The 22,527-nt window shown below is 37.0% G+C and overlaps 1 protein-coding gene across 1 annotated transcript in view; it reads right to left on the bottom strand.

Annotated features, from left to right (window-relative positions):
- The window catches only part of LOC128548172 (atypical protein kinase C-like), an 89,527-nt gene that overhangs the window by 33,056 nt on the left and 33,944 nt on the right, over positions 1-22,527 (bottom strand). The window contains exons 2-4 of the mRNA XM_053522599.1: positions 20,489-20,577; positions 13,556-13,677; positions 9,434-9,523 (exon numbers count right to left, since the gene is read on the bottom strand). Of these exons, the coding sequence (XP_053378574.1) occupies positions 9,434-9,523; positions 13,556-13,677; positions 20,489-20,550 (274 nt within the window). The 5' untranslated portion in view covers positions 20,551-20,577. The remainder of the gene's footprint in view (positions 1-9,433; positions 9,524-13,555; positions 13,678-20,488; positions 20,578-22,527) is intronic.

Below are 22,527 nucleotides of genomic sequence, written 5' to 3' on the forward strand. Positions count from 1 at the left end.
AACGAAACGATACGGTATTTTTAACGATACTGATACCGATACCAAGCTTTGAAGTACATCACATAAGCAATGATTTGGTTAGTATTAAATACACCCTTTTAAGTAGTTATACAGGAAAATTTGCTTTGACATATAAACATTTTAAGTCTGTTAATTTGATGTAGTACTAGAACAAGCAAATTCGATGAATTGGAATCCCCCGCCGAAAGGGTCAGAGTTGATGAATGGCAAAAAAATATATCCAGCAAAAAGTTAAGAATGTTACCAAGAAGCAAACAATTTCATTAGTCAAAATCAAATTAAAAGAAAATGAATGGTTTGTTTGGGTGGGGGTGGGGGGGGGGGGTGAGGATACAACAGTTTACATGTTGATTATAAATATTGATAGAAAATGAAAAATGAAAAAAAAAAAAAAAAAAAAAAAAAAAAAAAGGGGGGGGGGGGGGGGACCAAGGTAAGGTGGTGACCAGGTGTAGGTACACAACATCACATGTTTATAATAAATGTTCATGGAAAAGAATGAAAAAAGTTTAATGAAATTCTTCCAATTGGTTGGTTTGTTATGTACAGATCTGTGGATTTTTAAACAATTAAAGGGCAATAACTATATGGAAAATTGACCAATCGAAAAAAAACTTGAAGGGCATCGTCGCAGTATCTTGGTTCATGTCTGTTTCAAGTTTGATGAAATTCTACCTGCTAGTTACTGAGAAATGGCTGCAGACGGACATTTTTCATTAAATCAAGGGCAATAACTCTGACGGAAATTGACCAATCAAAAAAAAAACTTGACGGGCATCAGCACAGTATCTTGGTTCATGTCTATTTCAAATTTGATGAAATTCTACCCGTTAGTTACTGAGAAATGGCTGCAGACGGACATTTTTTTATTAAATCGAGGGCAATAACTCTGAGGGAAATTGACCAATCAAAAAAAAAACTTGACGGGCATCAGCACAGTATCTTGGTTCATGTCTATTTCAAATTTGATGAAATTCTACCTGTTAGTTACTGAGAAATGGCTGCAGACGGACATTTTTTATTAAATCAAGGGCAATAACTCTGAGGGAAATTGACCAATCAAAAAAAAAACTTGACGGGCATCATCGCAGTATGTTGGTTCATGTTTATTTCAAGTTTCATGAAATTCTACCAAGTAGTTACTGAGAAATGGCTGCGGACGGACGGACGGACGGACGGACTGACGGACGGACAACGCCATTTCAATATTCCCCTCCCGATTTCATCGGCGGGGGATAACTATGAAAGAGTAAACAAGAGGGCCATGATGGCCCTATATCGCTCACCTGTTATCATTGTACTTGAAGACAAGAAGGTCCTCAGAAAAAATATCTAAGTCCAAAGAACAGGAACAACAAAGGAAAGAAATTTAACCAAAAAGAAAAAAAAAATCTTACAAGGTATAGATATGTCAAAATACACCTAAAAACATCCATGTTGTACCACAGAAAAGTGGTCTCAGTTTTTCCCTACGGCCAATGATAAACAAGAGGACCATGATGGTCCTGAATCGCTCACCTCTTCCCACATGACCCCGTTTTGAGTATGACGTCGTTTTTTCTATTATTTGACATAGTGACCTTGTTTTCAAGCTCATGTGACTCAGTTTTGAACTTGACCTAGATATTATCAAGATAAAAATTCTGACCAATTTTCATGAAGATCCATTGAAAAATATGGTCTCTAGAGAGGTCACAAGGTTTTTCTATTATTTGACCTATTGACCTAGTTTCCGAAGGTACATGACCCTGTTTTGAACTTTACCTAGATATCATCAAGGTAAACATTCTCACTAATTTTCATGAAGATCTCATGAAAAATATGGCCTCTAGAGAGGTCACAAGGTTTTTCTATTTTTATACCTACTGGCCTAGTTTTTGACCGCAAGTGACCCAGTTTCGAAACTGACCTAGATATCATCAAGGTGAACATTCAGATCAATTTTCATGAAGATCCATTGAAAAATATAATTTTAGACCTACTGACCTAGTTTTTGACCGCAGTTGACCCAGTTTCGAACTTGACCTAGATATCATCAAGATGAACGTTCAGACCAACTTTCATACAGATCCCATAAAAAGTATGGCCTCTAGAGAGGTAACAAGGTTTTTTTATTATTTGACCTACTGACCTAGTTTTTTAAGGCACATGACCCACTTTCAAATTTGACCTAGATATCATCAAGGTGAACATTCTGACCAATTTTTATGCAGATCCATTCACAAGTATGGCCTCTAGAGAGGTCACAAGGTTTTTATATTTTTAGACCTACTGACCTAGTTTTTGACCGCACGTGACCCTGTTTCGAACTTGACCTAGATATCATCAAGATGAACATTCAGACCAATTTTCATACAGATCCCATGAAAAATATGGCCTTTAGAGAGGTCACAAGGTTTTTCTATTATTTGACCTACTGACCTAGTTTTTGAAGGCACGTGACCCACTTTCAAACTTAACCTAGATATCATCAAGATGAACATTCAGACCAACTTTCATACAGATCTCATAAAAAATATGGCCTCTAGAGAGGTCACAAGGTTTTTCTATTATTTGACCTACTGACCTAGTTTTTGATGGCACGTGACCCACTTTGGAACTTGACCTAGATATCATCAAGGTGAACATTCTGACCAATTTTCATGAAGATCTCATGAAATATATGGCCTCTAGAGAGGTCACAAGGTTTTTCTATTTTTAGACCTACTGACCTAGTTTTTGACCGAACGTGACCCAGTTTCGAACTTGACCTAGATATCATCAAGACGAACATTCAGACCAACTTTCATACAGATCCCATCAAAAATATGGCCTTTAGAGAGGTCACAAGGTTTTTCTATTATTTGACCTACTGACCTAGTTTTTGAGGGCACGTGACCCAGTTTCGAACTTGACCTAGATATCATCAAGGTGAAAGCTCTGACCAATTTTCATGAAGATCCCATGAAATATATGGCCTCTAGAGAGGTCACAAGGTTTTTCTATTTTAGACCTTCTGACCTAGTTTTTGAAGGCACGTGACCCAGTTTCGAACTTGACCCAGATATCATCAAGGTGAACGTTCTGACAAATTTTCATGAAGATCTTGTGAAATATATGGCCTCTAGAGAGGTCACAAGGTTTTTCTATTTTTAGACCTAATGACCTAGTTTTTGAAGGCACGTGACCCAGTTTCGAACTTGACCTAGATATCATCAAGATGAACATTCTGACCAACTTTCATAAAGATCCCATGAAAACTGTGACCTCTAGAGTGGTCACAAGCAAAAGTTTACGGACGGACGCACGGACAGACGACGGACACCGCGCGATCACAAAAGCTCACCTTGTCACTTTGTGACAGGTGAGCTAAAAAGTTACTAAAAATAAGCTATTTATAGAAACGTAAAAGGCAAGTAATTAAAAAAAAATATTGTAAGTGAACAAAAGAAGGATCTGCCAAATAAATCTGTTGACATAAATGAAATTTCAGATCAGTATCTTCATTAGTTACGGAGATATACCCATTTTAATTTGAAATAAAGGGAGGTAATTTGACATAAAATCAGTCCATAGTTATCTACCCTGATTGTCTCAATCCAACTAATAACAATAATGAAATTTCAAATAAAGTCCTATAAGTACTTACTGATATAAATCCATTTTGATTACAATCAGGGGAGGTAATAAGATATAAAATAGCTCTTGAACCTACAATTGGATCTGATTTCTCATGGAATCCAAGATTTATTGTTGTTGAAGATATTTAGAAGTTTGTATCAAATAAAACCATAAATGAAGTCTCTGTATGGCTGCAAAAGCCAAAATAGCCAATTTTGGACCTTTAAGGGGCCGTAACTCTGGAACCCATGAAGGAATCTGGCCAGTTCAAGAAAGGAAGCAAGATCTTGTGGTGATACAAGTTGTGTGCAAGTTTGGTTAAAATCAAATCATAAATGAAGCTGCTATTGTGCAGACAAGGTCAAAATAGCTAATTTTGGCCCTTTCAGGGGTCATAACTCTGGAACCCATTATGGGATCTGGCCGGTTCAAGAAAGGAACCGAGATCTTATGGTGACACAAGTTTTGTGCAAGTTTGATTAAATTCAAATCATAAATGAAGCTGCTATTGTGCAGACAAGGTCAAAATAGCTAATTCTGGCCCTTTCAGGCACCATAACTCTGGAACCCATAAAGGAATCTGGCCAGTTCAAGAAAGGAACCATGATCTTATGGTGATACAAGTTGTGTGCCAGTTTGGTAAAAATCAAATCATAAATAAAGCTGCTATTGTGCAGACAAGGTCAAAATAGCTAATTTTGGCCCTTTCAGGGGCCATACCTCTGGAACCCATAATAGGCCAGTTCAAGAAAGGAACCGTGATCTTATGGTGATACAAGTCGTGTGCAAATTTGGTTAAAATAAAATCATAAATGAAACCACTATCGTGCAGATAAGAAATTGTTGACGCACGGACTGACGGCGGACGACGGACGATCACAAAAGCTCACCTTGTCACTATGTGACAGGTGAGCTAAAAAAATAAACATATCTTACAAACTATAGAGTTTTCCAAAATAAAACAAGAGGGCCATGATGGCCCTATATTGCTCACCTGTTATCATTGCACTTGAGGACAAGAAGGTCCTAAGTAAAACTATCTAAGTCCAAAGGACAGGAACAACAAAGGGAAGAAATTTAACCAAAAAGAAAAAAAAAATTCTTAAAAGGTATAGATATGTCAAAATACACCTAAAAATTGGAGGTACCATCCATGTTGTACCACAGAAAAGTGGTCTCGGTTTTTCCCTACGGCCAATGATAAAAAAGTTACTAAAAACAAGCTATTTATAGTAACGTAAAAGGGAAGTAATTGAAAAGAAAATTATTGTAAGTGAACAAAAGAAGGATCTGCCAAATAAATTTGTTGACATAAATGAAATTTCAGATCAGTATCTTCATTAGTTACGGAGATATACCCATTTTAATTTGAAATAAAGGGAGGTAATTTGAAATAAAATCAGTCCCTAGTTATCTACCCTGATTGGCTCAGTCCAACTAATGACAATAATGAAATTTCAAATAAGTCCTATAAGTACTTACTGATATAAATCCATTTTGATTACAATCAGGAGAGGTAATCAGATATAAAATAACTCTGGAAACTACGATTGGATCTGATTTGTCATGTAATCCAAGATTTATTGTTGTTGAAGATATTTTGGAAGTTTGTATCAAATAAAACCATAAATGAAGTCTCTATATGGCTGCAAAAGCCAAAATAGCTAATTTTGGACCTTTAGGGGGCCATAACTCTGGAACCCATGAAGGAATCTGGCCGTTCAAGAAAGGAACCAAGATCTTGTGGTGATACAAGTTGTGTGCAAGTTTGGTTAAAATCAAATCATAAATGAAGCTGCTATTGTGCAGACAAGGTCAAAATAGCTAATTTTGGCCCTTTCAGGGGCCATAACTCTGAAACCCATTATGGGATCTGGCCGGTTCAACAAAGGAATTGAGATCTTATGGCGACACAAGTTTTGTGCAAGTTTGATTAAATTCAAATCATAAATGAAGCTGCTATTGGGCAGACAAGGTCAAAATAGCTAATTCTGGCCCTTTCAGGGGCCATAACTCTAGAACCCATAATGGGATCTCGCCAGTTCAAGAAAGGAACCAAGATCTTATAGTGATACAAGTTGTGTGCAAATTTGGTTAAAATAAAATCATAAATGAAGCTGCTATTAGGCAGACAAGGTCAAAATAGCTAATTCTGGCCCTTTCAGGGGCCATAACTCTGGAACCCATAATAGAATCTGGCCAGTTCAGAAAAAGAACCAAGATCTTATTGTGATACAAGTTTTGTGCAAGTTTGGTAAAAATCAAATCATAAATGAAGCTGCTATTGTGCAGACAAGGTCAGAATAGCTAATTTTGGCCCTTTCAGGGGCCATAACTCTGGAACCCATAATGGGATCTGGCCAGTTCAAGAAAGGAACTGAGATCTTATGGTGATACAAGTTATGTGCAAGTTTGGTTAAAATAAAATCATAAATGAAACCACTATCATGCAGACAAGAAATTGTTGACGCACGCACGCACGCACGCACGGACCGACGGACGAAGGGTGATCACAAAAGCTCACCTTGTCACTATGTGACAGGTGAGCTAAAAAAAACAGAGTAGATACGTCGCTCACTGTGAAATTTAAATCTAGGACTCACTGACTGTTGTAATGCTTGCTCAGCACTGACGATTTTTGTTGTTGTTGTTGGATTTAACGTCCCACCGACACATGATAGGTCATATGGCGGCTTCAGCACTGACGACAACTGTTAAATTCAACACTTACTAGCTTTGAAATTAACCAATTTAACAACTCAGACTCATTGTCACTCATGATAAATCTTCAACCAGGTTAACTAGTAATGTATTTAAAGTGCAACATTTTTCAACACAATTTTCATCTCAAAACATTTGAAACAACCAATAATAACGTATTTCTATTAGTTCGCAAAAACCCATAACTTGTTTACGTAGGTTACAGCTTAGTTTCGTAACTTTTTATTCAAATCTTTTTTTTTTATTTGTTTGATAGAATATGACGAAGAGCAAAAAAATGTCGTATATTTTGCAATTAAGTATGATTTACATAGTTTAAAACGACGGGAAAAGAAGTTTTTATAATAATATTTAGGATACGAAATTATTCGCAAGGCCAGCTCTCCATGTTACTCGGAGCGGTGTCACAGTATTCAATGACGATCGCGTTATTACTGTATTTCAAATACTATTTGCTTATTTTCTGCTTTCTTTTGCCGCAGATTTGGTAATTATTTTGTTTATTTACTTTTATGAAAATACCGAAATCGGAACCGGTTCTTTACGAAACGGTATATACTGGTACTTTTCAAAGTGATTATTCGGTACTGTACCGATACCGGGAACCGGTATCCAACCCTAGTCATGGAAAATTAATAGGAAAACTACTTGCAGCTGGCCAGTGCGCGGGACTTTCCTCGTTTTAAAAATAGCAACCATTAGACACCTAAATATTTTTAAATATGTATGGTCATGAAGGTCACATGTGATTTATGCGGATTTCCCCTAAACAACAATTTGTGTATATGATGGCTTGTAATTTATGGCCTTGTTAATCAAAAAGAAGGACCGCGGCTTCCAAATATTTTATGACACACAGCGGAAGTCACCCGTGATGTGCCGACAATTGATCATCAAAAAATTACGTTGCCAGGTTACTTTTTTGGTGTTTGTACCCTGTCTGTTGAATTGTGTCAGGCTCTTCGACTGTACAATGTATTTAGAGTTTTAATCATGATTTTTATACATTACTTGTACATAGTCATTTAATACAAACACAACATATTTTTATTGTTATTAGTTATTGTATTTATTTTTTAAACATAATATTTTAAATTAAGAATAAATTATTTGACAACAAAGTATCTTATGTCTTAAACATATATAAAAGACAAGGAGCTGTGTTCAATAAACGCTTGATGCCCCCGGGGGCATCCTTGTCGATTCATAGTAACCTAAGTCTAAAATGAGGTCAAGGTCAAACTGAGGTCAGGTGATGTTTGAAGATGAGGAATGGTCACAGGTTACATCTGTATTAGTATCAATTCATTCTTGTAAGCGGTATTAATGCTAGACGAAACAGTCCCATTTGGTTAACCAAGAGATGGCCCATATAAACCAACCTAAGTCCAAAATGAGGTCAAGGTCAAGGTCAAACTGAAGTCAGGTGATGTTTGAAGATGAGGAAAGGTCACAGTTTACATCTGTATTAGTATCAATTCATTCTTGTAAGCGGTATTGATGCTAGACGAAACGGTCCCATTTGGTTAACCAAGAGATGGCCCATATAAAGCAACCTAAGTCGAAAATAAGATCAAGGTCAAGGTCAAACTGAGGTCAGGTGATGTCTGATGATGAGGAATGGTCACAGGTTACATCTGCATTAGTATCAAGTCATTCTAGTAAGGGGTGTTGATGCTAAACGAAACGGTCCCATTTGGTTAACTTCGTACGGACGGACGGACGAATGGATGGACGGACGGATGGACAGGACGATCACTATATGCCTCCCGCATCAGTAGATGCCGGGGGCATAAAAATAGAATCCACAAAACTGCATACATGTAGTTATATTAAACAACTGACCTTGCTATTTAGTGAACCTGAATTAAAAGACTCCCTGTCAAATGTGACCTTTAATGGATGGTCCCAGGAAAGTCACATATGACAAGTTTGACTGTACATGTATTTGAACAATCTTTGTAAAGGGCCAGCAGTTTCTGACAATGAATTTAAATTGGGCCCTTGGCAACAATATTTTTTGACAAATTGGAATAATTTGAACAAGCAAATTCGATGAATTGGTATCCCCCCGCTGAAAGAGTTTGGCTAAAGGTAATGCAATGTGTAACTTTAATGGCCACAAACTTACTCAATATTTCAAATTACCCATATTTTGACCCAGCAAAAATATGTGCTTTTCCAGTACACTATATCTACCACTGGCACCAGATCAGAAACAAAATGCCTCCGTACGTGTTATACCCTACCCCTAGGTATTCTATAAGAACCATGGTCATGAAGGGAAAAATATACTAACCCGTTTCAATCGCGCATTTCATACCTGAAACACGCAGTTCCATAAATGTGTACTATGGATATCAAACAAGTGGTTATTTATCTTTCATTGTGTACCGGTCACATTTTTCAATACATTTTATCTTAGAAAAACAACGCATGGTTTATAGTTATTTCAACGTTACACAAAAAACTTGCTTGAACTTCCCTGCTGAAGTTCCGTTCTAGATTAAAAAACCATTCTGATTGGCTAATGTGAAAATGTATGTCAATCGTCATTTTACTACACGTGTTCGCTAAAATGTGAAAATGCAGCATAAATATGCAAAATGAATAAAATAAACAGAACAGATGCAGACCAATTTACGAGTTCAAATTAAAGATCATATACAAGATGAATTTCATTCATCATTTCGAGTTTTATTGTAAAAATGTGATTTTTTTAAATTCTGTTTTTGTTTGTTTACATTTCGCCAAACATGTGCACACTGCCGTGACCTCTAGATCGGATATTCATTAGGGAAGGTCAAGCAAGTTTTTCTGTAACGTTGACGAAAGCATAAACTATGTTGATAATCTCTGCAATATGGAATATTGAGACAATGTGACTGATGCACGATGGAAGATAAATTATCGCTTGTTCAATATACTAGATACCCATTCATCAAACTGTGCGTTTAAGTTGAGAAATTTACGATTGAAACGGGTTAGTATATTTTCCCGTTCATGACCATGGTTCTTATAGAATACCTTGGGGTAGGGTATAACATGTACGGAGGCATTTTCTTTCTGATCTGGTGCCAGTGATATTTACCATGAATGTTGATTTCTGAGTCCTTGTTTAGTTCATACAATCTGATAGCTTCGTCAAGCTCTATCTGTGATGACACTGTACATGGATCACCTGTAAATATAAATAAACACTATCTGTGATGACACTGTACATGGATCACCTGTAAATATAAACATACGCTATCTATGATGACACTGTACAGGGACCTCCTTAAATACAAATATACACTATCTTTGATGACATTGTACATGGTCCTCTTGTAAGTATAACATACACTCTCTGTGATGACATGGTAAAGGGATACTCCTGTAAATATAGCCATACATTATCTGTGATGACACTTTACATGGATCTCCAGTGAATATAAACATACCCTATTTATAATGTTACTGTATATGGATCTACAGTAAACATAAACAAACACTATCTGTGATGACACTGTACATGGATCTCCTGTAAATAAAATGATACACTATCTGTGATTACATTGTACATGGATCTCCTGTTAATACAAACAAATACTATTTGTGATAACATTGTGCATGGATCTCCTGTAAAATATACATGCAGTATTTTTGATGACACTGTGCATGGACCTCCTGTAAATACAAAGATACACTATATGGTTCACACAGAACATCTGAGACAAAATTCAAGTACTTTTCGAGGACTTTCATGAACTTTTTACAAATTTTCAAGGACTATTTTTTTTTAAAAACCACGACCTAATCAGAATAATTTTTATTGTGTTCATCATGTAATGCAAAAATAAAACAACATTCACAAGAGTGCCAGACTGTCACAAAATATGCCCATCTAAATATTCAGTTACGTATCATCAAGGTAATAATGTTCATGTTGAATGCCTTGTTAACCCAAAACAAGAGCTGTCGGAGGACAGCAACGCTCGACTATTCAACAGCCTTGTCGCTTGAATGAATACGGAAGTCAAAAAAGGGGCATAATTTAGTAAACAAGAGGACCATGATGGTCCTGAATCGCTCCCCTGTCCCCACATGGCCCAGTTTTGAACTGAGTATGATGTGGTTTTTTCTATTATTTGACATAGTGACCTAGTTTTTCAGCTCATGTGACCCAGTTTTGAATCTGACCTAGATATCATCAAGATAAAAATTCTGACCAATTTTCATGAAGATCCATTGAAAAATATGGCCTCTAGAGAGGTCACAAGGTTTTTCATTATTTGACCAACTGACCTAGTTATTGACGGCACGTGACCCAGTTTCGAATTTGACTTGGATATCATCATGGTGAACATTCTGACCAATTTTCATGAAGATCCATTCAAAAGTATGGACTCTAGAGAGGTCACAAGGTTTTTCTATTTTTAGACCTACTGACCTAGTTTTTGACCGCAGTTGACCCAGTTTCAAATTTGACCTAGATATTATCAAGATGAACATTAAGACCAACTTTTATACAGATCCCATGAAAAATATGGCCTCTAGAGAGGTCACAAGGTTTTTTTATTATTTAACCTACTGACCTAGTTATTGATGGCACGTGACCCACTTTCGAACTTGATCTAGATATCATCAAGGTGAACATTCTGACCATATGGCCTCTAGAGAGGTCACAACGTTTTTCTATTTTTAGACCTACTGACCTAGTTTTTGATGGCACGTGACCCAGTTTCGAACTTGACCTAGATATCATCAAGATGAACACTCAGACCAACTTTCATACAGATCCCATGAAAAATATGGCCTCTAGAGAGGTCACAAGGTTTTTCTATCATTTGACGTACTGACCTAGTTTTTGATGGCATGTGACCCAGTTTCGAACTTGACCTAGATATCATCAAGGTGAACATTCTGACCAATTTTCATGAAGATCTTGTGAAAAATATGGCCTCTAGAGAGGTCACAAGGTTTTTCTATTTTTAGACCTACTGACCTAGTTTTTGACCGCACGTGACCCAGTTTCGAACCTGACCTAGATATCATCAAGGTGAACATTCAGACCAATTTTCATAAAGACCCCATGAAAAATGTGACCTCTAGAGTGGTCACAAGCAAAAAGTTTACGCACGCACGGACGGACGACGGACGCTGCGCGATCACAAAAGCTCACCTTATCACTTTGTGACAGGTGAGCTAAAAAGTAAAATAGGGTTATGGAACCTGCAGTGCTTATCAGCATATGACAGTGGACAAGTGTATGAAGTTTCAATCCATTCCCATTAGTGGATACTGAGATACCAGCTTAAATATAAGAATTTTACCCAAAAATCCTAAGTTGAAAAAGGGGCATAATTTTGTAAAATGCGAAGTTGAGTTATTGACCCTTTGCACTGCATGTCATATCATGACAGTGAACTAGTGTGTGAAGTTTCAATCCTTTCCCATTAGTGGATACTGAGATACCAGCTTACATACAAAAACTTAACCAAAAATTTCCATGTTGAAAAAGGGGCATAATTTTGTAAAAAAGCAAAATAAAGTTATGGGACCTGCTTTGTGCATGTCAGATCATGACAGTGAACAAGTAAGTGAAGTCTCAATCCATTCCCATTAGTGAGTACTGAGATACCAGCTTACATACAAAACTTTAACCATACATACAAAACCTTAACCAAAAAATTGTAAGTCGAAAAAGGGGCATAATTTTGTAAAAAAGCAAAATAGAGTATGGAACCTGTGCAATGTAAGTCAGTTTATCACAGTAAATAAGTGCGTGAAGTTTCAATCCATTCCCACAAGTGGTTACTGAGATACCAGCTTACACACAAAACCTTAACCAAAAATTTCCAAGTCGAAAAAGGGGCATAATTTTGTAAAAAAGCAAAACAGAGTTATGGAACCTGTGCAATGTAAGTCAGTTTATCACAGTAAATAAGTGTGTGAAGTTTCAATCCATTCCCACAAGTGGTTGCTGAGATACCAGCTTACATACAAAAACTTAACCAAATCAGGACATGGACGCCGACGCGGACGCCAACACATGGGCGAGTCCAATAGCTCTACTATTCTATGAATAAAGGGTGCGTGCGTGTGTGTGCCAGTCCTGATCTACAACAGACAGACAAGGTGTGTATGTGTGCCAGTCCTGATCTACAACAGACAGGCAAGGAGTGTATTTGAGCCAGTCCTGATCTACAACAGACAGACAAGGAGTGTATGTGTGCCAGTCCTGATCTACAACAGACAGACAAGCAGTGTATGTGTGCCAGTCCTGATCTGAAACAGATAGACAAGGAGTGTATGTGTGCCAGTCCTGATCTGAAACAGACAGACAATGAGTGTATGTGAGCCAGTCCTGATCTGAAACAGACAGACAATGAGTGTATGTGAGCCAGTTCTGATCTGAAACAGACAGACAAGGAGTGTATGTGAGCCAGTCCTGATCTATAACAGACAGGCAAGGAGTGTGTGTGTGCCAGTCCTGATCTACTGCAGACAGACAAGGAGTGTATGTGTGCCAGTCCTGGTCTACAACAGACAGACAAGGAGTGTGTGTGTGTGCCAGTCCTGATCTACAACAGACAGACAAGGAGTGTGTGTGTGTGTGTGCGTGCGTGCGTGCGTGCGTGCGTGTGTGTGCCAGTCCTGATCTACAACAGACAGGCAAGGAGTGTGTATGTGTGTGTACCAGCCCTGATCTACAATAGACAGGCAAGGAGTGTGTGTGTGTGTGTGTGTGCCAGTCCTGATCTACAACAGACAGGCAAGGAGTGTGTGTGCGTGTGTGCCAGTCCTGATCTACAACAGACAGGCAAGGAGTGTGTGTGTGTGCCAGTCCTGATCTACAACAGACAGACAAGGAGTGTATGTGTGCCAGTCCTGATCTACAACAGACAGACAAGGAGTGTATGCGTGCCAGTCCTGATCTACAACAGACAGACAAGGAGTGTATGTGTGCCAGTCCTAATCTACAACAGACAGACAAGGAGTGTATGAGAGCCAGTCCTGATCTACAACAGACAGACAAGGATTGTATGTGTGCATGTTCTGATCTACAACAGACAGACAAGGAGTGTATGTGTGCCAATCCTGATGTACGACAAGCGAACAAAGAGTATGTGTTCTAGTCCTATTGTACAGCATACAGACACAGTGTATGTGCTCCAGTCCTGACACACAACAGACAAACACAGACTGAGTATTTAAGAATATTTCTTACCATCTTCATCCACCCATTTTACAGTAAAAGGTTGTTGGTCATCAAACTTGCATATATCTTTAATCTCTGCACAGAAATCCTCATAACTTATTTCACAAGTTATAGCTGTGATCAGAATATCTCTGAAATGTAAGGAAATATCATATGCTGCAAATTTACAAACATGCTTTATTTCACAAAATCTGTCTCTTAAAAAAGTCAAATTTCAACATCATTCTGAAATACTCAAAAGGCGAGATTTTTTTTTTATAAAATGAGCATCAAATTCCACAAATAAATTAAGTAACTATCTTCAAATTTTACAACAATCACATGTAACTGACAAAATTAACACTGAAAAATGATAGAACTTTTACAAAAGTAAGATAAGCATTATATGTAAAGTTCTTGCAAAAAAAATTTCAACTTCACCATCACCTCAACATAAAGTAAATTTTTCATAATGAGAATCTGCTGACTTCTGCAAAATCTGTAGAAAAGAAACAATCAATAAACACTATCACTGATGTAATAACTGAGCGGATCTATATATAGTCTGCATACAGTATTCCACATAAATATCAATTTAGCAGAAACTCACTTCTGAAGACATTATCCTAATGTTCCTACAAGAAATAGTTACAAAATTTCTTAAGGATGATTTTTCCTTACTTAAAGTATTTTACTTCACACATTAACAAGTATAACAATGGATTCCACCACAGTTAAAGCATACTTATGAAACTATTATCTAAACTGAAACAAAATAAAGTACATTCTAATAACTAGAGCTATCACTACTTATGGTTATTAAATCTAATAAAGGGAAGTTCACCTCCAAGTCTAACCTCGACCTTGGTAGCAGAATGATCTGAAGGAATTTGATTGAGGCTCATCTAAGAAACAATACTGTGACTTTTTTTAAATCAGGCCAACGCTTCCAGTGTAGCTATGTATAAGGAAAAGTTGCCCTGTATACTGACAGCTTTGTTATAAACATTTCTGTGAAATTATTTAAAGAGAAACATTCTGATCATGTTTTAAATAAATCAGGTAGTAGCTCATTAACTAAGTTTTTCAATGACCTGACCTTGTGGCCAGTGACCCAGTCACAAATTCATCCTTCAAAATGTGGCCTCTTGTGTTAACATGGCCTTTTCTATGATTTAGAGATAGAATCTAAACAAGAGCTGTCACTAATGGTGACAAATGCCCCCACAGCACCTTGACCTTTGACCTGGTGACCCCAAAGTCAGTAGGGGTGGTGTACTCAATAAGAACTATCAGCATGTGAAGTTTGAAGGTCCTCGGTGAAGTGGTTCGCATGTAAAGTGCCTTCATGCGAAAAGTTAACGTTGGCCCCTGTGACCTTGACCTTTGAACTGGTGACCCCAAAGTCAGTAGGGTTGGTGTACTCATAAAGTACTATCAGCATGTAAAGTTTGAAGGTCCTGGGTGAAGTGGTTCGCGAGTAAAGTGCCTTCACGCAAATAGTTAATGTTGGCCCCTGTGACCTTGACCTTTGAACTGGTGACCCCAAAGTCAATAGGAGTGGTTTTCTCAATAAGAACTATCAGCGTGTGAAGTTTGAAGGTCCTGGGTGCAGTGGTCTGCGAGTAAAGTGCCTTCATGCAAAAAATTAACGTTGGCCCCTGTGACCTTGACCTTTGACCTGGTGACCCCAAAGTCAGTAGGGGTGGTGTACTCAATAAGTACTATCAGCAAGTGAAGTTTGAAGGTCCTGGGTGCAGTGGTTCGCGAGTAAAGTGCCTTCATGCAAAAAGTTAACGTTGGCCCCTGTGTCCTTGACCTTTGACCTAGTCACCCCAAAGTAAGTAGGGGTGGTGTACTCAATAAGTACTATCAGCACGTGAAGTTTGAAGGTCCTGGGTGAAGTGGTTCGTGAGTAAAGTGCCTTCATGCAAAAAGTTAACGTTGGCCCCTGTGACCTTGACCTTTGACCTGGTGACCCCAAAGTCAGTAGGGGTGGTGTACTCAATAAGTACTATCAGCATGTGAAGTTTGAAGGTCCTGGGTGCAGTGGTTCGCTAGTAAAGTGCCTTCATGCAAAAAGTTAACGTTTGTACGAACGAACTAACGAACGAACGGACGGACAGTTGAAAACTAATATGCCTCCCTTCGGGGGCATAAAAATTTAAAGATAGAAAGACATTAAATTAAGGATGTACGAGCGAATTTTTTCTAACGTTAAGAATGTTTTCATATCCTGTGAGCTTGAAGAACATTAGTTTCTTAGACAAACAAGAGCAGAAAAAACATAGGTCACCGAACTCGTTTTAATTTTATAGGGTATTTTCTTCACCCACTGTTTACGCATTTCTGAAATTTTGTAAAATTGAAAAAATGTTGGTACTTTATAAAACATAAAATATCCTACTTAATCTTATAGGGATTTCAGGTCTTACAGGTTAATATGAATATATGGTGATGTCAGTATTATATAAGAATAAATGTCACTAACAAATCTCTTTAATTTTTACATGTTGACATAATTACCCCACCCACTTTATTTTCAATGGAAAAAACGTATTTAGATGTACGAAAAAAATTCTGACGTTAAGATTTTCAAAATATTTTGCAGCATTAATGACACACAAAAATGCTTCAAAATGGAAAGAAAAAAAGTTGGGGTCACCGTGCATCTAAGAGATTTATTAAGAAAAAACTGTTGAAAAGTGGTGAATTTTGATATTTTTGTTCTTTTTGTTTTAATTTATATTTTCTAGATAATATAAAGTGCTATCTTGAAAACTTTTATTTCATTTATAGCTTAACATTATATGTATCAATCAGAAAAATATCAAAACCAAACCTGATCTACTTTAATAGATATTTGAAATTACCTACCCCTACCCCATTGTAAATCTTACATGAATTTTAGGCAAATGCTAGCCAAAAATAAGGGTGAAAAAAAATTTTTCGCAAAAAGCATAATATACTTGGTTAAATGGTACATTATTAGCCATATTTTAATTACTTAGCATTATTGTTTGGCAAAACTTTTGTTAGAAAGCAATATTCGAAGAAACATTTTTCAAAATGGCGGATATCCTGAAAAAACAAGAGCTGTCGGAGGACAGCAACGCTCGACTATTCAACAGCCTTGTCAATTGAATGAATATAAAAGTCGAAAAAGGAGCATAATTTTGTAAAAATGGGAAAAAGAGTTAAGGAACCTTCACAGTGCTTATCAGCTCATGACAGTTAATAAGTGTGAAAAGTTTCAATCCATTCCCATTAGTGGATACTGAGATACCAGCTTACATACAAAAACTTAACCAAAAACTGCTAAGTCAGAAAAAGTGCATTATTTTGAAAAAATGCAAAGTAGAGTTATGGGACCTGCACATTGCATGTCAAATTATGACAGTGAACAAGTGAGTGAAGTTTCAATCCATTCCCATTTGTGGGTACTGAGATAACAGCTTACATACAAAACCTTAACCAAGAATTTCTAAGTCGAAAAAGGGGCATAATTTTGTAAAAAGGAAAAATAGAGTTATGGAACCTGTGCAATGTAGGTCAGTTTATCACAGTGAATAAGTGTGTGAAGTTTCAATCCATTCCCACAAGTGGTTACTGAGATACCAGCTTACACACAAAACCTTAACCAAGAATTTCTAAGTCGAAAAAGGGGCATAGTTTTGTAAAAAAGCAAAATAGAGTTATGGAACCTGTGCAGTGTAGGTCAGTTTATCACTGTGAATAAGTGTGTGAAGTTTCAATCCATTCCCACAAGTGGTTACTGAGATACCAGCTTACATACAAAACCTTAACCAAATCGGGACGCGGACGCCGACGCGGACGCCGACGCATGGGTGAGTCCAATAGCTCACTATTCTTTGAATAGTCGAGCTAAAAAACGCTCGTACATCCTTAAGTCTAGAAATTGATATTTAAGTCCTTCAAATAACCAAATTTACCATTGAGATATTTATGAAAGGTTGTGTTTACATTAATAACTGAAGTTTTAACTGTGGCCACAAAGAATAACAACTCTTGCCTTAGATAAGTATTCAAGCAGAGATATCTACTAGTTTACTTCCTTTGCAATTACACAATTGAGTGGAAAATGAAATGGGTTTTAGACACAGACATTTGGGGCCAGGACTCTTAACCCCCCCCCCCCCCCCCCCCCCCACACACACACAAACCCTACTGACAGCCAGTATTTTCTAGTTTTCTAGCATGATAACACATACTCAGCGTTGGTGACTATCACAAAACAGGTTTTGTTACAATTTCAGCATGCTTTAAAAATGCACTTTTTAACCATCAATGCTCTTAATAATTAAAGATAGGCATCTGTGAAATTGCCACTAGAAAAGTTATATATACTTAAGTCTATATACTTTCAAGCAAGGCGATAATAGTGTGTATGATTTGTCATAATAATGATATATAACAGTAATCCCCCATGTTGTGAGCGGATCGAATAATTTATGATTACCTTATTCATACTAGATTGTGGCGGCACACTTTTCAAAATGTGTGCTAAAAAGCAGACAATTAGAAAAGCAATCAAGTATACTCTCTAGTCTATAGAAAAAAACACTTCCGCGAAAATATTATTTCGCATATTATGAAAATGTGGGAATTTAAAAAGAGCTGTCCATAAGACAGCATGCTCCACTACTCGGCGATTTGACAGTAAAATGAATTTATGTCTCAATAAGAGACCTCTACTTTAAAAGGAAGATACACCAAGATACTAAAAGACCCTACTACTAAGAGGGGTTAAAGGGCAAGTATGAAAGGGGCATAATTCTGTCAAAAATACAAATAGAGTGATGGGTATTGTAACCACACATGCAGATGATGATTATAAAGAAATATAGTTCTAATTTCAAGTCATTATCTTTTGAAGTACCAAAGATCTGTCTATAAACGAAACTTTTGAAAAAATTTAACATGAAAATAATTCCAAGTATAACAACTTGGTGACCTTGGGTATAATGGGCCCAGCCCCTGCACATACTTTGTTTGTATGCTGGACAATGTTTATGTGATTTACAGCTAGATATAAACAATAGTAACAAAGATATGACAGAAAAACAAAGGTTGCCGAAAAACATTAACCTTAAAAATAACCTTAGTATAACACCTTGGTGACCTTCACCTTGGATATAATGGACCCAGCCCCTGCACATACTTTGTTTGCACGCTGAACAATGTTAATGTGAAGCTACAGTAAGATATAAGAGATAGCAACAAAGAACAAGAGCTGTCCATAAGACAGCGCGCTCCACTATTCGGCGATTTGACATTATTAATAAGTCAAATTTAGGTTTTCTTGAAGTAAAACGTTCACATTCTTTAAAATTTGAGATACCTACTTTTAACTGTACTTATATAACAAGAGGGTCATGATGACCCTATATCACTCGTCTGTTAAGCTTGGCCTTGGACTCATCAACATAATCATTCTGACCAAGTTTCATGAACATAGGGTCATAAAATTTAATGTGGCCTCAACAGTGTTAACAAACTTTTCCTTTGATTTCATAAGGTGACCTAGTTTTTCACCCCAAATGACCCAGTTTCGACCCTGGCCTACGAATCATAAAGATAAACATTCTGACCAAGTTTCATGAAGACAGGGTCATAAATGTGCCCTCTAGGGTGTTAACAAGCGTTTCCTTGATTTGACCTGGTGACCTTGTTTTTGACCCCTCAATATCCAATTTTGTGCTTGGCCTAGAAATCATCAAGATAATCATTCTGTGCAAGTTTGTATCAAATCAAAGCATAAATGAAACCTCTATATGGCTGAAATAGCCAAATTAGAAAATTCTGCCCCTTCCAGGGGCAGAAACTCTAGAACCCATGATGAATCTAGCCGGTTTTCAAAAGAAACAAAGATCTTATTGTGACTTAAGATGTGTGTAAGTGTGGTTAAAATCAAATGTAAAATGTCACTTCTATCATGTTCAAAAGGTAAAAATTAACACATTTAGGCTCTTTCAGGGGTCAATCAGGGGCCGTAACTCAGGAACCTATGATTGGATCTGACAGATTCATCATGGAATCCAAGATGTAACATGTTGAAGGGACTGGCCTCCAGATCATTCAACAACAAAAAAACAGATTTTTTTTTTAAATATCTGGAAATTAATGCTATATTTCATAAGAATGCTTTAAAACTTAATTACTGACACATTATAAGTTTCGGAAACAAATTTTTACGATGAAAATCGAGAAGCGTTACTCGAGATAAACTGCCTTGATTATAAATATGTATATTTAACGCTTACTGAACACTAAATCCTCCATAACGCTATTGGTAGTGACAGCGGAAAACTTCTTTCCTGCCACGGCAGTCCGGTTTCGATTCCTGACATGGTCATCTTTTTTTCTTGATTTGGCATTTTAAAATAGTTCAGAAATAAAAACTCATATTCTAATGTTCATAATATGACCAAACTTCAATATGAAAGAAAAATGATTTTTTAGCCAAAATCCGGAAGTCAGTGGAATCCAAGATTTATTGTTGCTGAAGATATTTTGCAAGTCTGCACCAAATCAAACCATAAATGAAGTCTCAATATGGCTGCAAAAGCCAAAATTGCAATTTTTGTCCCTTTAAGCGGCCATAACTCTGGAACCCATGATGGGATCTGGCCAGTTTTCGAAAGGAATTGAGATTTATGCCAATACAAGTTGTGTGCAAGTTTGATTAGAATTGATTGCAAAATGTGGTCTCTATCGTGTTCACAAGAAATTGTGGACAGACGACAACAGACAGAAGAAGGATGGACGAAGGGTGACCATAAAAGCTCACCTTGTCATAGGTGAGCTGGAAAGTGGTTACTGGTAAATGGAGTTTTTTCTTTGAATGCATGTCAATTTGAAAATCAACAGCAGAGTCTTACCTTTTGTAAATGTCAGAACAGCAATCGTCAATTTCCAAATAAGAAAATAAAAACAACATACCCATTATAGCCAACTCTCATTCTTATGTCATTATCAACATCAGAAGCCTGTTGTGTAGGCATTATGACAGCTTCTTTTGTAAACTGAACCTGTAGTAAAAAATTTCTAAAATATATTCTGTAAACATGAAATGGCAATCTGTCACCCCATATCGCTTCATTTTAAAAACAAGAGAGCCATGAAGCCAAGGCCCTGTATCGCTCGCCTAACCTAATAACCTAAAGATCATCAAGATTAACATTCTGACCAAGTTTCATTAAGATATGGTAAAAAATGTGGCCTCTAGAGTGTTAACTAGTTTTTCTTTTAATTTGACCTAGTGACCGAGTTTTTGACCCTACATGACCCAGATTTGAACTTGACCTAGAGATCATAAAAACAAACATTCTAATCAATTCCCATGAGTTTCAAACTTAAAATTATGTCTCTAGAGTGTTAACAAGCTGTACCTTTGATTTGACCTGGTGACCTAGTTTTAGACTCCACCTAACCCAGATTGAAATTTGACCTAAAGATCATCAAGATTAACATTCTGACAAAGTTTCATTAAGATATGGTCATAAATGTGGCCTCTAGAGTGTTAACTAGCTTTTCCTTTGATTTGACCAAGTGACCTAGTTTCTGACCAAACATGACCCAGATTCGAACTTTACCTAAAGATCATCAAGGTTAACATTCTAAGTTTCATGAAGATACAGTCATAAATGTGGCTTCTAGAGTGTTAACAAGCTTTTCCTTTGATTTGACCTGGTGACCTAGTTTTAGACCCCACATGACCCGGATTCAAACTTGACCTAAAAATCATCAAGAATAACATTCTGACCAAGTTTCATGAAGATACAGTCATAAGTGTGGCCTCTAGATTGTAAACAAGCTTTTCCTTAGATTTGACCTGGTGACCTAGTTCTTGACCCCAGATGACCCAATATCAAATGTGTCCAAGATTTTACTGAGAGTAACATTTTGACCAAGTTTAATTAAGATTGGACCAAAATTGTGACCTCTAGAGTGTTAACAAGCTTTTCCTTTGATTTGACCTGGTGACCTAGTTTTTGATCCCAGATAACCCAATATCAAACTCGTCCAAGATTTTATTGAGGGTAACATTCTTACCAAGTTTCCCTAAGATTGGGATAAAATTGTGACCTCTAGAGTGTTAAGGGTCAAATTGTTGACAACGGACGGACGACGGACACAGGGCGATCACAAAAGCTCTCCTTGAGCACAAAGTGCTCAGGTGGGCTAAAAATGTAAATAGACATGCACGAGAACTTGCAGTTTGATAATGTATTTATATTAACTGAAAATAAAGTTCAGGTGAGAATGTAAGCAAAAGATTTCGTATCTTTTTATCTTTTAGTCATTAAATTTCAAACTTCATAAAAACAAGAGATGTTTATGGCTTGTCCCATTTTCAGCCCCGTGATCACTATGACATTGACCTTTGACCTACTAAACCAAAACAAGTGGGTCGCTCACCTGAGAAACACACCATAACAGTGTAAACATGTTTGACCTAATGATTTCATGGAAACAAATATTCTGACCAATTTTTATTAAGATTGGACCAAAAATGTAGTATCTTAAGTGTAAACAAGTATTTTGTTCAATTTGACCTAGTGACCTAGTTTTTGAGCCAATATGACCTACATTCGAACTTGACCTAGGTTTTATCAAGGTAATCATTCTGACCAAATTTCATCACGGTGTAAGGAAGAACATGCCACTACAGCCACATACAGGATGCAAGAAGCCATCAACAAGCTTTCAGGTCTCTTAAGAATAAACAATTATTTTCTTCAATTTGACCTAGTGACCTCGTTTTTGAGCCAATATGACCTACATTCAAACATGACCTAGATTTGATCAAGGCAATCATTCTGACCAAATTTCATCAACCTCAATTGAAAAATACAGCCTCTATTACATACAAAACATTTTTCTTTGATTTGTCCTAGCGACCTAGTTTTTGACCCCAGATGACCCATATTCTAACCTGACCTAGAATTCATCAAGGCAATCATTCTGACTAAATTTAA

This window comes from Mercenaria mercenaria, chromosome 14 (genome assembly GCF_021730395.1).
Source record: "Mercenaria mercenaria strain notata chromosome 14, MADL_Memer_1, whole genome shotgun sequence".
NCBI classification, from domain to species: domain Eukaryota; kingdom Metazoa; phylum Mollusca; class Bivalvia; order Venerida; family Veneridae; genus Mercenaria; species Mercenaria mercenaria.